Raw genomic sequence first — 17,160 nt, 5'->3', positions numbered from 1 at the left:
GTTGGGACTTTGAATTGCGAGAGAAAAGACCTCAACCAGTTATAAATACACATAAATCATAAATGTTTGACATTATTAGGCTTAAATAGCTTCAAAACGGCATAGATATTACTTTAGTACTACTAAATGCACTTTTCTAATGCTAGAGTGAAAATAAAAGTTCCTACTTCTTCTGATGATATCACAGATACATTTAACTCCTGCAAAAACCAACTTAGTTGATAAGAAATGAAGAGAAATTTGTTTCTACCATTCAAGAGAATCAAAATTTGCATTCCCATTGACACGAGATTATAGACATTTTATAACTTTAATACCATATATTCTATAGATTTGCAAATGGACCCGAGCACCTCGAGGAACCTGGAAATGCAACATTGATGCTGCTTTCTTCACAGCGCAATGACTGAATTGCACAACTACATGCCTAGGGTCAAAGAAGGAGAAGCACTATAGCTCTACTGGCTGCCATAAAATGGCTCTCAACATGTATTTGGATAAAAAAATGTTCGACATATTAAACAATTATCAATTATCATTGAATCAGACTGTGAATGGGTTGTGCATGATCTACGCCACTGCAGACAGACCTTACCGAATTTGGAGCTATCCTTGCACAATGCAAGAACTTGCTCACCTCCCTCTTTAACTTTCAAGTTTGTTTTTTTAAAGAGCCAAGCCAACTTAGTTGCTTACACCTTAGCTAAGACTTGTAATTTGTATTTTAGTCATTATCACTTTTAGTATATTACACATTTTGATCAAATTAATATAAGTATGTTACTTTCGAAAAAAAATACCATCTATACATTTCTAGACAAATTATGCTGGTTAATGTGTAATATATATATATAATAAAATTGGATCATCTTTAAATGTGAATTAAAATGACCATTATGAATACATTAATTTAATTTAAGAAGCAAGATTCATAATTGTATCCTCCGGACCTTTGGTCGAGAGGATTTAACTGAGGAGATCTGACCAAGAATTTGATCGAAAGATTCTAATTGACTCTTTCATTAATCATATCCTTAATAAATTAAGTCATCCAATCTTTAAAAGATGTTTGTACAAATTCAACTTGAAATTCATATATAACATAAAAATCTTGTTTCTATTAATGAAGATTAGTACATGATGATGAGTATTAGTGAAAAAAAAACCTTTAAAATTAGTTATTTTTTACATTTAAAATCGATTCTTCAACTAATCTTAAAATAATCAATTTTAAAAAAATTAAACTTTTAAAATCAGTTGTTAACCTATCAAATCTTGAAATTCTCATAACTCATAAATCTATAATAATCAAATATAAAAACTTTAACTTAAAGCAAAAATAAAAAAAAAATACTTTTAAATTTGAATGATTAATATTATCCAGAATAATAAAAATAAATAAATACTTCAACTTAAAGGTAATACAAAAGCAAATAAATCAATTCATATTTAATAAAAAAAAAATTAAGTACTTGTGATATTTTCTCTTATTATCTCATCCTATAGTACTCAAAATATAATTAATACTAAAATCTGCAAGTTCACAATAAACAGAGGCTAACATATGAAACATGCAAGTAACTTTACAGAAAATTATAAAATTTCTCACTATGCCATATATATATATATATATATATATATATATATATATATATATATATATATATATATATTAATTTGTTGGAGATTAACTAAACCCAAAATTAGTTTACATGGTTTGAATTTCAAAATCAAACTTTCCTAGTTTTTTTTTTTTTTTTGCAACATTTAGAGTTATGTATATTATGTATAAAAAAAAAATTGTCAACAGTTAAACATTTTTAATATTGTTGAATACAATGACAAATTGACAATAACATATTGAGATTGTGAACAGAAATCCACCTAAATGATATCTAATAAAATTGTCAACACATTAAATTTCGTAATGATATTATTGAAAAATATAAAATAATTATAATGTCAAATTAATTTTAATTTTACAATTTTCAAATCTTAAAACGAAAATTCTCTCTAAACAATTCCTTACCTTGCCTGTGGGTAATAAGTTTGACTACAGGCCAGAGCTGTACAGATATAAATTTCTTTCATTCGAGATAGATCGACTCTTTTATATGTTTAAATTTACTTTTTTTTAAATTCAAAATAGCTCATAATTAGAATTTTATAGCATATTTTTAATAAAAAGGAAAAAAAATCCAAAGACACATTAAGTACTAACGTTTTAGCATGTATAATATTCTATGAAATAAATTATATATACAAATAGATATTATGTTTATTGGTTATATAAATTATATTTAAAATTTGTATAAATAAATATTTTAAATATATGAATTATAAATTAGATTTATGATACATAATTTATATTATAATATATTATTATTTTTATTTATTAATAATTTATTTTAAAAATATTAAAATTTAATTTATAAATAATTATGATAATTAACTATTTTGTCTTAAAAGAGAAAATATATTATTCAACTAACAAAATATTTATTTTTCTTAAAATTAAATAAAAGCGAACTGCTGCTAAGCATATAGGAGGCTCAGTATGAGTGTGAGGTAGAGAAAAAAAGAACGTTTCTGAACACTTGAATTTGGACTCTCTCTATCAGGCATTCTATCAAACACCTACCCGACCGGTTTGTTTGTCAGTATATCTGACAAAATCCCTCCCACTGCGCCGAATCTCGTGAGTGCCCACTTCTCTCTTGCTTTCACCACTCCTCAATCTTGCTTTTTTATTTGTTTCCATTTGATGAATGCTATGAGTAGGTTTAGCCACTCCTAGTTTCTTGTATTATATGCAAACATGATATCACGTTTCTGCTGTTTGTGTAAAGTTGTTTATAGTCTATCTCTTTCAAGACCGTTTAATGGAAACGTGTAACATTATGTAACTGTAACATGCTGTTTGCATTATTACCTCTGTAATGACCCTAGGAGTTTCTTCGGAGTTTCCTATCTTCCTTGACCCTGATGGAATGTGATACATACAATTCCTGGTGCCAAGGAATAGGGACAAAGGCTTTTCACGGTTCGGATTTCTCAAAAATGGTTCCATTAACCCTTTTTTTGAAATTGTATTGGTTGGGTGGAGTTCAATTATCCACTTTTTACTCTTAATATATGGTTTGGTTTTTATCATTTGGATTGCATTTGTTCCGTTCAAATTTTATGCACACCTCTTGAAGACAAGCTCCTTTCCTTGTGCAAATCTTAATCTTGTATTGGTTCTTACTAGCGAGTGATATCTTGTTTGACAAGAGACCTAGCTAGTGGTATTGGCATCTTAGAATACTAGTCTTAAATTATGTCCAGTCATATACATAGCTTCTAGGATCATTGCTGCTCGTCATAGTCTATGGCTTAGGTTTCTTTATTTTTTGTTCTCAAACAGTAAGCTGTGTTTCTGTGAAATTTATTTTACCATGCATTTTACGTTTTAACTGATTATGATGGGCATACGATTTGGTTTTATGAGATGCTTATACTGTTTTGCGCATCAAAGTTTTCTTGGCTTTAGTTAATTATATGCAGGACAAAATTTATATACAGTTTTTAAGTTTTATGATGTTATTCTTTAATCAAAATTGAAATATTACCATAATGATTTGTTTAATAAAAGTTTGCATTAAAGGTCAGTGTGGATTAGCAAGGTAAAAGATAATTATGATTGGAAAACAATGAAAACACATTTAAGGAACCGGGTCTAAGTATTGTTCTTATTTTAGTTGTGTGGAAGTATTAGCACATTGTTTTGAACGAGAGAAAGGAGTAAAAGTCCTTTATTATTCTCAATTTCATAGTTTCACTCTTTGATGACGCCTCTTTTATGTTCTGAAACTAACCATCTTGGATAACTTTGAAGTAGTGCCTGGATCATTTGTTGATTTCAATATGCATAGCATAAGGAAATCTATCTTGACTCATGTGAATTTGAGGAGGTCAACCGAAAGATGGTTTTTGGCCAGGGATGAGAGTGTGCTTATGCAGTTGAGATGTTGGTGCTCTTCAACAGCTGCCAGCTCTGATCAAATACTGGAGCGAGTGATAGCCCTGGCCAAGAAGTATGATAAAACCGATGCCTCAAAGGTATTAAGTTAATGGTCAATTGAGATTTACCGTTTTATATGGCTATATTTAATGCTGGACAATCCATAGCTCTGTATATACTATATATATGAAACTTTCTAAATATTGCTGAATTATCTTTTATGCTGAGGGATAATATTGTGGGAAGCTTGTTGTTACTTCTAACAAGTCTACTTGACCATTTTGTAGGTTACTGAAACAGCTGATTTTCAGAAAGACTTGAACCTGGACAGTTTGGACCGAGTGGAACTCATTATGGCTCTTGAAGAAGAATTTTCGATTGAAATCCCTGATGAGAAAGCAGATAAACTTGCTTGCTGTGCTGATGTTGCAAAATACATAGCAGAGGCTGGTCAGAAAAATGTGGAAAAGCCCTGACTTCTTCTTACTGTTGTTTTTTGGGATGTAAATTGCAGTTTTTGTGGCTATGCTACATAGATCTCTCTTAAGTCATCTTATTTGCATTGATACATATTAGTTTATCTACAGTTTGCTTCATTGAGGTAGTTATTTCTTGAATGCATAGAACCCATGATTTCCATGGTGAATTTTGTAATTTGAAAATTTAAATGCAGTAATTTGAAGAATATGAAGTAATTGACCCATCCCAAATTCTTAAATATTAGCTTTTGATTGAAACCTTGTGTTTCCTGCACTGTTATTGCGGATTCCATTCCCAAAGGATAGCATCCCATGTCACTTATGTCTCTTGACATGATCAGGCTAGCTCGATGATCCCTTTGGCATCCGAAGAATTTTCACCTTGTATATCTTTTCCAAGTTGGGAATTGTGTGAAAGATGGGAAGGGAGGTCGACACGGAAATCTCCAAACTGCTTGTGCTACCATTGATTTGCCTTTCCTCTCAGGTGACATGACTGTGGCAATTGAAACTTCTGAATGAATATTAGAGTTAACCAAATTTGCAGGCAAAGAAATTTCAGCATCTTAGAAATCCAAGATGTACGTTGCATGCCTTTCATTCTCATTGTGCAATCCATAACGTCAATTAGTAAATTTGAAACAATGTTTTTGTTCTCCAAACTAGAAAATATTTCCAAAACTTTATTCTTTGTCAACAAAATCAAACAAAGGAGTACCAACGGTTGTAAAAGAAAAACAAACTGTGGTTCCAGCTAAGCCTGTAAAGTAGCTCATCTTTGTGCTTGTGTTTTGTGTTAGTTTATCCACTTTGGCTTTACATAAGACATGTCAACGCGAGCAAACGCAAGAATAAGGAACTTTATAAATGCTAACAGTTGCTCCCTACAAAACTGCTCAAATTACAGATTTGCCTTACATTCTGTAGTTTGAGTGATTATTCTTTTGTCTATACCAGAAGTATTAACCATCATGGACAGGAAAGTTTTTCTTCCAACCACTTAAGTAAGAATAACTCTGTACTTGATTCACACGCTAGTTGGTGGTTGGTTATTTGATTTTAATCCATGCTATACATTAATCATATTACTAGTTTTTTTTTTTTTTAAACTAGAGTCAATATAAAAGCAGCAAGACAAAGTGTTTACCGAGCCTTAAGCACGGACACGTCTCACATTTTTTCCACTTTACAACAGCATGCATAACCTGGCGGCTAAGTTTCGAGTCTTTGAGACTTTGTCACAGAAAATCTTCCACTTTCAATTTTCGCCGCTATATAAATTCAGTAAGGACACGTTAAGTTTCACCTTCAGACTTCCCAGTGGAGACAACAACTCCTATAGCGTAATATATAGTCTATGGCGATGTTAAGTTGTTAAACTTTCGTACCAGAATCTTGTTAGAACTGTAGTAATTGGAAACAGGTAACACTACACGAACTTCTTTTGTTAAATTGTTTAATATTCGCGATACTAACATAAAAGGATTAAATTTCATCTAGTTTAGTAAGGAGAATGAATGGAATCAATGGATTACTCCTGTACATATCTAACTCAAATTACGAATGACCCAAAAATGCTAACTATATATGCGTAAAAATTTTAAATTGAAATCCAATATTCTCAGTAATGTAATTATTTGTGTACCAAATAGGAAAATACCCTACATAAATATCCTGGGACTAGGCTACTCCTGGATAAAATCAAATACCATACATGACTTATCACATGTCAGCAGTAAAAATAATAGAACATAATGTCTTATATAATTCATTATTGTCACAAATAAGAAATAATATCTTTATTATAAATTTTAATGAAGAATAACATCCTTTTAGCATATAAAATAGGAGACTTGATCACAAGAAAAACATATTATACTTTTACATTATACCTACATTATTACTCTCTCTTGTTGGAGTGTCATTGTAGGTACCCTATCTCACCTGAAAGATTTTCAGAACTTATAAGAGAATAAAAAAAGAAGGTTCTCAATTTCAAGCAAGAGTTTAGATGAACCTAATTTTCGGTAAGTACATTTGATGTTCACTATGGGACTAGATAAACTTTTCCTTAACCACCACAAGATACATAATGGTAGCAAAATGGGAAGAGGAAGGAAGTCGATAGAGAGAATAAATGAGAAACTTAACTAATAAAAACAAGGAGAAAAGTCTATTTTCAAATTGCATATTCTTATCAAGAAGAGATTGAAGGAAGAAATTCTTCTTATCATTCATACAATATTATTATCCAATTTTTAAAACACCACATATTTTGTTGATGAATATTTATTCTATGCATGATTTGAAACTACTATCCTGCAAAGATTAATTACATATTATTTTGAATTGTCATATTCAAATAATATTATTATAATTGATTGTAGATACACAATATGAATAAATTTGCTATATATACACGACATCATGATTGTAATTTATAAAATATGAATGTGGCATCCATTATATTGCTGCCAACTGATAACGAGCATCCTGCATAAAGTCAATGTTATGTTATTTCCTTGTATAGTGTGCAATTTGAAGAACAATTAGGAATGAAAAAATGGAGTCTCTATATATATATTTTCAAGATTTCAATAATATAATTGAAATTACTAGGTTAAATTATTACCAATATTTAACAAAGTATTATTATCATTTTAATTTAGCAGTACAAGTGCTTAGAATATGATTTAAGCCTTGCAAAAAGGAAAATTTTGATGATTGTAAGATCAAGACCAACTATAGAGCAAGGATATGAAAGAGAGGGAAATCCCACAAGGGTACTCTCGGATAAAATCAAATACCATACATGATCAGTCGCATGCCACTTGGATAAAATCAAATACCATCAGTCACATGCCAACAGTAAGAAGGATGAAACACAATGTCTTGTACAGTTCATTATTGTCACTAAGAAGGAATAATGTCTTCATTAGAAGTTGATGAAGAATAACATTTTTTTAGTATATAAAATAGTGGAAATGATCACAAGGTAGACAAATTATATTTTTACACTATCTAAATGCACCATTACTTCATCTCTAACTTGAACGTCTTACTGAATGATTTTTAAAACTTATAGGAGAAGGAAAAAAGAAGGTTCTCAACTTTAAATAACAATTTGGATGAACTTAATTTTTGATAAGTACAATTTACGAAGTTAATGTGATCGTACTGTCGTGAATAATGAAGTTTAATTATATTAACATAGATGTAACTAGAGGATAGTTGATCTTGTGATTAGAAAGTTATGATAAATGCATGAAAAGTTTAGATGAATCCAATTTTTGATAAGTACAATTTACAAGTTAATGTGATCGTACTGTCGTGAATAATGAAGTTTAATTATATTAACATAGATGTAATTAACCATGAGATAGTTGATCTAGTGATTAGAGAAGTTATGATAGATGCATGTTCAATTCTTATTATTAAAGTTATAATATTTTTCTTAAGAATAAAAAATATAGATGTTGAGAGCTTGACATCCTTTGGAATAAAAAATATAAAAAATAATAATGAATATGACGGGATAAAAAACAAAAAGTGAAAAAAAATATAAAATGAATGTAAGAATTAGGTTGTAAAAAAAAATAATACTAATATTAAAGTTTAATGTTAAATAAGACTACTTAAAAATATATCGTTAATTCACGAATTTGAACTTTTAAAATATGAATAACTTAATAAAATGTAATGATTGATTACTTAACTCACTGTTAATAATTTAATAAAATATAAAGAATCTAACTTAATTTAATCATACCACGTGGGCAATGCGCAACAGATGTAGCACGGAAATTAATGCCAAGATTTTATGCTTTTATCCATTGTGAGGACACCATACTTCAAATTCCGAACCTTAATTTTGTCAAAATTTCCGAAAATGTGCACAACTGCACATTCTCGTGTTTTTCATGAATGAAATTTAATACAAGATGCATGATATATTCTGCTCTGATTCATTCATCTGTCGTCACTTAATTAAATATTGTGTGATTTCTGATGAATTTGATGGGAACGAAGGCAAACTAAAGTTGATTTGTCAATACCCTTATATTACCTTGCTTCCAACATTAAAACTAATTTCTAATTTCTACTAATCGAATAGTATGTATATGTAATGAGTGTGATGTTTCATAAGCACTCCGACCTTAAAAATTGAAAAGTTGATGATGAAGTGGCAGGTGGCTGAAGTTTGTGGAATATTATGGTTTGAGGAAGAATGAAAATCATGTTTTGACAAGACCTTCAAAGTTAGTGGCAATCAAGTGAACAGTGCACATCTCATCGATCGTAACGCTGACGAGAGTCAAACCTCATTGGCTACCAACCCACCAAGCTTCATAAGCCGCCGCTGTATACTAATATAGTACATATATACAAATGTTGAAGAAGTAAGAACACATTATACACTCCATAGCCTTTTTTTACTTCTCTTAGGGCGAACCAAAAATAAAATCAAAAAATAGTTTAGCGGACGTAATCTTAACATATCACAAATGGGTGTTTTTATATTGCATGAAACTACACTTATTTTATTTTATTTTTTTCATTGGAAAGTGGAAAAAGTTCATTCCACTGATATTGGATGGTTTTTCATACACATACTAAATATAACCGATCAATAGATAGGAGATCACTAGTACAATCGACACTGAAGGCAAACAGTAAAAGTTAAAGGATTAGTTACTGTCTGTTGAAATGCTAGTGATAGAACTGAAGAATTGTTAACAATATGAAAAGAAGGGATCAAGTGCATGACCCTTGTATTTTTTTGGCTTAAAAGTAGGAGAGTGAGGTATTGGTAACTACCGAATGTTTTTAACTATTTCAGGCCATATAAATGTTAAGAAGGATGTTGTGTTTAAAGGATTCTTTATTTGAGTAAGTCTATAAACTTAATTAATTTAATAATTTATAATTTATATCAAATTTTAATTATTCAATTGTTAAATTTAAAATTTTTAATATATGTATTATGTTTGTAAAATTTTAAAAAATTTAAAAATTATTTGATATTTTATTTTATTAATTTAAATTAATATATGAAATAATTTTATAATTATCCATTAATTTAAATTAATAAAATATTTAAAATTTTAAAAAATTAACAGATTTGATCTATACATTAAAAACTTTAAATTTAACAATTGAATTATTAAAACTTAATATAAAATATGAGTTATTAAACGGAATAAGTATAATAATACTTACTTTTTGGTATATATATATATATATATATATATATGAGGAGGGTTCCAACGATACCAGTATAACTTTGATTAAGTATTACACTACTCAATAACTTTATATTAAATGTGAATTTTAAAAATCCAACCGTTAGATTGAAAGTTTATATATCCTAGATCATATATATCAAATTTTATATTAATTTAAGATGATTTGATACTTCATTCTCATAAAATAAAATTAACGTAATATATACATTTTAAAATATACTAAAATATGAACACTTTGATTACCTTCAAGTTGTTGTTCAATTTTAACAAAATTTGATATATATGATCTAAGAGATATGAACTTATAATCTAACGGTTGGATTTTAAAAATTTACATTTAATATAAAGTTATTAAGCGGTGTAACACTTAGTAAAAGTTACACCGGTGTCGTTTGAACCCTGCTCTATATATATATATATATATATATATATATATTACCTTTCAACAAGTCTTATTCGGTTGTTTATCACTTTATTTACGGTTTTCTCAATAGCTTTCTTTTACTACTTACCATCAAAACCAAAAACATTAACGAACCTCATATTACAATTATTGGGTAACTTTTTGGAGTGAACTAGGAATCCAATTAAGGAACATAATCTCTTCCTTAAGTCAATGCTTACTTTGGGAATCAATAAGTGTTAGCCAATACAATGATTGATCACATTTCACCCCCAACATATTTTTAGCACACTTAATGGGACCTAATTTCAAAACTTGGAGGTTTGCATCACTCTCACTAGACTAAATATCCATAAGGTATGTAACTTAAGTTTGGACTACGAAACCACCCTTATATAAATAGGGAGTCACTCAACCTATTGGCATTCACGTTAGAGCATCTTCAATAGCCATTATAGTTGCCTCAGGTTTCATTTCAGTGAAAATGACAACATTTAAATACCTTGATTTTGTGTTAGAGGATTAAGTCGACAGTGATAAAGAAACCTCTAACATTCCCTCTGTGTCGATTTTGGAGATGGCTCTACTTATCCTTTTGGTTGTTCATCAACAAATGGAGATGAGAGTGAATGACATTATGCTGCAAATTTCTCAGCAGCTAGGAGATATTATGAGGCCATGGTACAAAATGAAATATGTAACAACTCTCAAATTATGACACTTTAATAACTCCACTCGATGACAATTTACACGATGACACTTTATATAATTTCTTGATATTTAAAATTTTCACTGATCAGAACCCTCCTTAGTAGTTCTTTTTGAAATGTTTGTCCATTTTTAGAATCAATATTTGTCTATACAAACCACATAAGAATTTAATGGATCTATCATTCATGTATTTGGGTATCTCAATTGGCGCAAACCCAAGAAGAGCGAGCACCTGAAAGCCAATCATTCGCAAGATAAAGAAAAAATTATCCCTTTGGAAACATAAATTGTTGTCTTTGGCTAGGAGAGTGTTTTTGATTAATTTTGTATTGGCATTGCTACCTCTGTTCTACCTAGCGTTCTTCAAAGTACCATGCAAGGTAGTTAAACAAATTGTTACAATTCAGTGAAGGTTCCCGTGAAGCTGCAAGGAAGGAAGGGGAAAAAATAGCGTGGATCAGTTGGGATAAGATTACCAGAGATAATTGGAGTGTTAGGGGTTGGGCATAAAAAACATTGTTGACTTGATTCACTACTGGCAAAATGGAGGTGAAATTTGTTCCACCAACAGGACATATTATGAGAGAAGTTGTTGTCTTCAAAATATGACTGGAGGAATAGTTTTTGTCCATATAATACTGATAGAAAGGACTCCATATGGTGGAGAGACCTACTTAAAACATGTGGTGGGAACAACTAAGGAAATTGGTTTCATAGATTAATACAATGGAGACCAAGTGATGGGAATCAAACTAGATTCTAGTTGGATAGATGGTTAGGAGATGAATGCCTAGCAATTGCATATCCTAGGTTATTTCAAAATTCTGAACTACAGGAGAGGATTTGTAATATGGGAAAATTATATGAGGGGGTGTGGGTTTGGGAGTTCAAGTGGCGTAGAAGGTGGTTTGAATAACCCATTAGAAAAGATGCAACAAGAATGTTCAACTATTGTCCTTAGGCAACATGCTCAGGATGCTTGGATTTGGCTACCTGAACAGTCTGGGATCTCTACAATAAGGTCAGCTTACAAAGAAATCCAAGAGGATAGGAGAGATAGATGGGTAGAAAATAAATTTAAACAGATATGAAAAATTAATGCCCCTCCAAAGGCAAAGATTTTCACGTGGAGAATGTTCCATTATGGACTACCAACAATTGACAATTTGTTGCATAGAAATGTAAGGTTGGATAACCAACAAAGAATGTGTCACTTTTGTAATTTAGAACTAGAATCAATGCCTCATTTATTTTGTACCTGCATCAAGGCGTGGGAGGTGTCAAATCAGTGGCTATTGTGGTTAAATAGTCCCACAACTTTACCACAAGAGCCAAAGCAGCACTTTAGCTTGATTCTGGTTGGCCTAGGATCAACAATAGGTGGGGAAAATTGGTAGGTTATTTGGACAACAACTGTGTGGAGTATTTGGAGATATAGGAATGAGTGTGGATGAAGGTTTAACAGAGAAATGCTAATGAAGGATATTCTACAAATATCCTGGCTATGGTTAATTTATTGCAAAGTGAATGCAACTATTCCTTTTGTCAATGGTCCCTAAACCCGGGACTGTGCCTACTCAAATAGCAGGTATAATCAGTGGGACATATAGTAGGGTTGATGGTCAAAGGGGGAGAAATGGAGAATTCAATATCGTATGTTGACAGGCTTGGAATTCCAGTAATAGGAACTGAAATATAGGAGTTCATGGTTGTACATTGGACAGAAAGGTATGACTAAATAAGTTGTAGCTAGCCACAAACAAAGACCTGCTCTGTTATGTCATTTTTCTTTGATACGGGTGGAGTATTGGGAGAGTGGGGTGGATGGAAATGTTGGTTTGGGTCGAAAATGATGGGTTATGATTTAAGGTGGTTATTGGCCGGAAGGCAACAAGTGTTGGTGGGGACTTGAACGGGGGAAGAAGATGTACACAATATTTTCTGCTAAAGCAGATTGATCACACTCTACACCTACCAAATGACAAGTAATTAAATACAAGATTCTGCATCAACCCTTTTTATGTTGGTAGCAACTATTGCAACATGTAAATGGGAGCAACTTCAAGAATTTTGCAGCAATTCTCATCCACTTTATTGCACAAGTTTTCAGCCCTTTGGATATGTAGAATAATTACATATGGTAATTATATTGGTGAGAGGAGCAAACAGAATGTGGTGAAGAGCACTTTGTTGTACTTGTGATTTTCAGGTGTTATTGGATGGATATTATAAGATGCAGGAAATTGAATAGAAGATTGGGTCCAATGGTTGCGAGGAAGAGTCAAAGTGTCACTAAAGTTTCTTTTTCATATTAATAATGGCTGCAATTTTTGGATGGGAATGCATGGGAAATTATAACTCGTTGGACAAAAGTTTTCGTAGGTCATTTAGAGAGGTAAAAATGTAATGCAAATATTGTATTGTAGAGGGCACATATTGTATAAGGCACGAAAATAGTAGTGTGAATAAGCTAATGTTTAGTGCTAAAAAGGTGGGGAATTTTGGTTAGTTTATAGTATTTTAACAAATTCAAATTATAACTCACTAGGAGTTAAGTAGGAAAACTACTTTGATCATTTGTAAATGAATTTTGGTATTCTTTGTACCATTTTAATATGTACTTTTTTTGCCAATAAAAAAAATACATAAACAATAATAACCCAACCTCACGTCAAACTACTTTATCTAGAAGATTCCGAAGGGTCATCTGAAGAAAAATTTAGTTCTAGCTAGGGTGAATAGCCAGTTTTCACTTTCTTGCTACGCTCCTTTTTGTATAATTAATGAAAAGTTAGCTGAAAACTACACACAGACTTCCAAAGTTATTAAAGGTTTGAAAAGTTTAGAGTTGAAAATCGATATCTAATAAATTATCTTATTGAATTAAAAATATTTAATATAATTAACTAATTAATTAACTGCTACTTGATAAATACTAGTATTAATTAACGGAAAAGTTGTGTTTTATATTAAAAGTTCAAAATCGAAACCAAATAAGTTATTAAGCTATTATCTACTGAATTAAAAATATTTAATAAAATTAACTAACTACTAATTTAATAAATATTAATTAACATAAAAGAGACATATTTTTACATAAAATTAATTAATACGGGAGATTGAAGTAATATGCAACAGGGTCCAAAAGAGATATATTTTTACATAAAAATTTATTAGTGGTAGAAAATTGAGGTAATATATACAATTTTAAACTTTATTGTTATTATTATAATTTTTTATTGATAAAAAAAATTGCAAAGACAATACTCAAGCACACATATATGTGGCATTAAAAATATAAACTCGTACAAGAAAAATGATATAAACTAACATACATAATATATATATATATATATGTATATATATATATATATTAGTTTATTCTGTATTAAACATTTTGTATAAAAGAAAAAGAGATAAAATATGCTAATGTAATAAAAAAAAAGAGATAAAAACAAATAATACTATTATTCAAATTAATATATCCTCTCTTTTTTTCTTATAAAGGACTAGGAGTCTTGACTTTTGAGTGAATTTCCTTTTTGGTAACTTTTAATTAAAAATATATAGAGAATGGCATAAAATGATTTCAAGGCTAGGCTTGAACTTTCTCTCAATTCAGCCGATGGAGCCGTCCTAGAGAGACATCTTAGGCCTTTGTCTCCTTTTGTCACAATTCAACATCGACGTGGATGTTTGGTTCTAAGGTGTAGCCTCAATCCAACGCTAAAAATCAATTAATAACCCATCACATAAACCAACGGCCACAAATTTATCCACGTCTCTTGAGAAGAGGCCATAATTGATCAAGACCAAAACTTCTTAATTAATCCAATTCTCCAATCCAAATCAACCCACACATAAATCATCTCCCGAACCCCCCCCCCCCCCCCCCCACCACTCACCCACTTCTCCACTCCAACCCGCCATTTTCCAACCTTCCTTATTTAATTTTATCCTCTCCAAAACCCTAACTTCCTCAATCTCAATCATTCACTATATTAAGCTTGCTCATCACTTGTTCTCTAGATGAATCCAAGGACACCCACAATCCATTCTTAATCATTGTATACTACACATCACATACTTTTTTTCTCACACCCTTACTAGCCATTCAAATAGTCTCATTAATATTAAGATTTTATATAATTTTTAGTACATTATTCTAATTAGGGTATTTGACTCTTCAGTGTATCCTAACGTGATTTAACTAGCTTCGAATTATTAGTCACTATATATAATTCTAGTCGTACATTTTTTTACAAAAAATAAAAAATAAATTTAATTGATAATTAAAAAAAAAACTAGTTAATTGAGACCGGAGATAACTTAAATTTTTTTTTTCTTTTCGAACAAAGTCTTCCAAGAAAATTAAATTTCTATCTACATGTTTGAAGAACTAATTATCTACAAGTGTGTTGAACCTAGTTGGTAGCTTAATCATATTTAAAGCTTATTAGGTGTTATACAAAACTTAACTCATTCCTTTTCCTATAAGTCCTTCTTTGTTTTTTTGACTTTGCCAACCATCTCAAAATTATTGAGTTAATTTGTAAATCAATCATAAATCACAAATCGTTAGTATGACTTTAAAGATCATTACTGTAAATCAAAAGTCACTAAATTTATCATATAGAGTACCTAATCAGTGACGTTTTAAGATTATTTTGGTAAAAGTATTCAGTAAAATTGTAATTATATGACAATGTAATTAGAACCATTGTACTCGTATATATTTTCTCTACTTTATATAGAACATAGTACATGTGTATATAATAAGGTTATTGCGTTGGGTGTGTTGGTGACATTTCTCAAGACTCTTACAAGCTACAACATATATACTAGCGATCGAGTCCGAGGCCATGGCTGAGTCAGACAACGAGTCAGGAGGTCAACCCGGCAACGCAAGCAACGAGTTCTCGGGTTGCAGAGAGCAAGACAGGTTCCTCCCCATAGCAAACGTGAGCAGGATCATGAAGAAGGCGTTACCGGCGAACGCCAAGATCTCGAAGGAAGCCAAAGAGACTGTGCAAGAGTGTGTATCGGAGTTCATCAGCTTCATCACAGGTGAAGCCTCCGATAAGTGTCAGAAAGAGAAGAGAAAGACCATCAACGGCGATGATCTTCTGTGGGCCATGACCACACTGGGGTTTGAGGAGTACGTGGAGCCTCTCAAGATTTACCTCCACAAGTATAGGGAGATGGAGGGTGAGAAAACTGCTATGATGGGAAGGCCACAAGGTGAGAGGGAAGATGGTTATGCTCATGGTCATGGCCATGGTCATGGTCATGGCCATGCTCATGGGGGTGTGGTGCCATCCCCCATGATGATGATGGTGGGGCATCAGCAGCATCAAGGCCACGTGTATGGATCTGGGACTGGATCATCAAGAACCAGATAGCAGTAAAAGTTTAGGTAAGTTGAATCTCTGAAACTTACCAGACTCAGTACAGGTCTCAAAGGCTCGAAAAGAGCTTACAGATTACTTACTGATATGTTTAAGCATGTGTTTGTTGATTAAGCATGATTCTACAAGGATGGTAATTTGTAATAGTATGTGTTTGGTTTTAGAATGCACCAGCTTCAGCTTGTAATTGCTTGAAATTTCTTTCTTGTTGTGGTTGAGAATATGGACATTGTGGATGGTGATGATGTGGCATGCACAGAATTTTTTGTATTCTTGTTTCTATGTTTTTATGCAGGAAAAAGATGTGTAAGGGCAGGGCTATGCTTTGTTTTGTTTGATGACTGTAGTATGTATGGTGGTATGTATATATATATCTTGGTTGAGAATTTTTACTTTCGAAACGTACAAAATGTATAAGGAAATTATAAAGAGGAAGATATTTTCTTGTTACTTTGAAATTAACCAAGATGCTGGTGATGCTGTTTTTTTTTCTACTTTTGGGGATGACAGATTTTCTACTTTTCCAATTTTAGAGGTTCAATATGATGCGAATGTATATTTCCTTAATTGGCCCTGAGCATATCACCACACAAAAAAGAAGCCAAAGAACTGAGTAGCTAATTTAATTAGTTTAAATGCAATAAATAAAACTCGATACATTTAATAAATAGGGAAAATGATGCATTAGTATGTCATTCTGAGTAGAAATATAAAGAGTGGAAGTGATAAAAGAGAAAAAAAAAACTATATAAATATAATAAATAATATGATGTGATAAAAAAAATAATAATAAGTGCTGATATTTGTAAGGTTGGTGTGTCTAATTACTCAGTAAATAATAAAGTGTTTTAAACACTTTCAATAAGGTTTGATAATAGAAAGAAAAATTATTTAAAAGAGTGAAAAATAT

General features: G+C 31.1%; 2 protein-coding genes across 4 annotated transcripts; both read left to right on the top strand.

Moving 5' to 3' along the window:
- Window positions 1-2,537: 2,537 nt before the first annotated feature.
- Window positions 2,538-4,694, top strand: MTACP3 (mitochondrial acyl carrier protein 3). Of its 3 annotated transcripts, none has more exons than XM_029269743.2 (3): window positions 2,538-2,698; window positions 3,881-4,101; window positions 4,291-4,694. In XM_029269743.2, exons 2-3 carry the CDS (start codon window positions 3,907-3,909, stop codon window positions 4,477-4,479), a joined length of 384 nt encoding a protein of 127 aa, XP_029125576.1. In that variant the 5' UTR covers window positions 2,538-2,698; window positions 3,881-3,906; the 3' UTR covers window positions 4,480-4,694. The 3 variants fall into 3 exon arrangements, with proteins under 3 accessions (XP_029125576.1, XP_029125577.1, XP_029125575.1); XM_029269744.2 differs by having other exon boundaries at window positions 2,548-2,698; window positions 3,878-4,101; XM_029269742.2 differs by lacking the exon at window positions 2,538-2,698 and adding an exon at window positions 2,733-3,043.
- Window positions 4,695-15,340: 10,646 nt separating this feature from the next.
- LOC109790867 (nuclear transcription factor Y subunit B-3) lies at window positions 15,341-16,708 on the top strand. The gene has a single exon (XM_020350113.3). The coding sequence runs from the start codon at window positions 15,705-15,707 to the stop codon at window positions 16,242-16,244; it is 540 nt and encodes a 179-aa protein (XP_020205702.1). The 5' UTR covers window positions 15,341-15,704; the 3' UTR covers window positions 16,245-16,708.
- Window positions 16,709-17,160: the final 452 nt, after the last annotated feature.

Source organism: Cajanus cajan, chromosome 1 (assembly GCF_000230855.2).
Source record: "Cajanus cajan strain Asha chromosome 1, NIPB_CcT2T_4, whole genome shotgun sequence".
NCBI classification, from domain to species: Eukaryota; Viridiplantae; Streptophyta; class Magnoliopsida; order Fabales; family Fabaceae; genus Cajanus; species Cajanus cajan.
Note: the sequence above shows the minus strand (reverse complement) of the source record. Positions and strands in the feature narration are given on the sequence as shown.

Excerpts from the sequence above, each read along its gene's own strand:
- LOC109790867 (XM_020350113.3), top strand. The coding sequence starts at position 15,705 with ATGGCTGAGTCAGACAACGAGTCAGGAGGTCAACCCGGCAACGCAAGC.
- MTACP3 (XM_029269742.2), top strand. The coding sequence starts at position 2,986 with ATGGAATGTGATACATACAATTCCTGGTGCCAAGGAATAGGGACAAAG. Across the intron at positions 3,044-3,880 it reads AGGGACAAAGGCTTTTCACG|TGCCTGGATCATTTGTTGAT; the intron begins GTTCGGATTTCT and ends ACTTTGAAGTAG. Across the intron at positions 4,102-4,290 it reads ATAAAACCGATGCCTCAAAG|GTTACTGAAACAGCTGATTT; the intron begins GTATTAAGTTAA and ends ACCATTTTGTAG.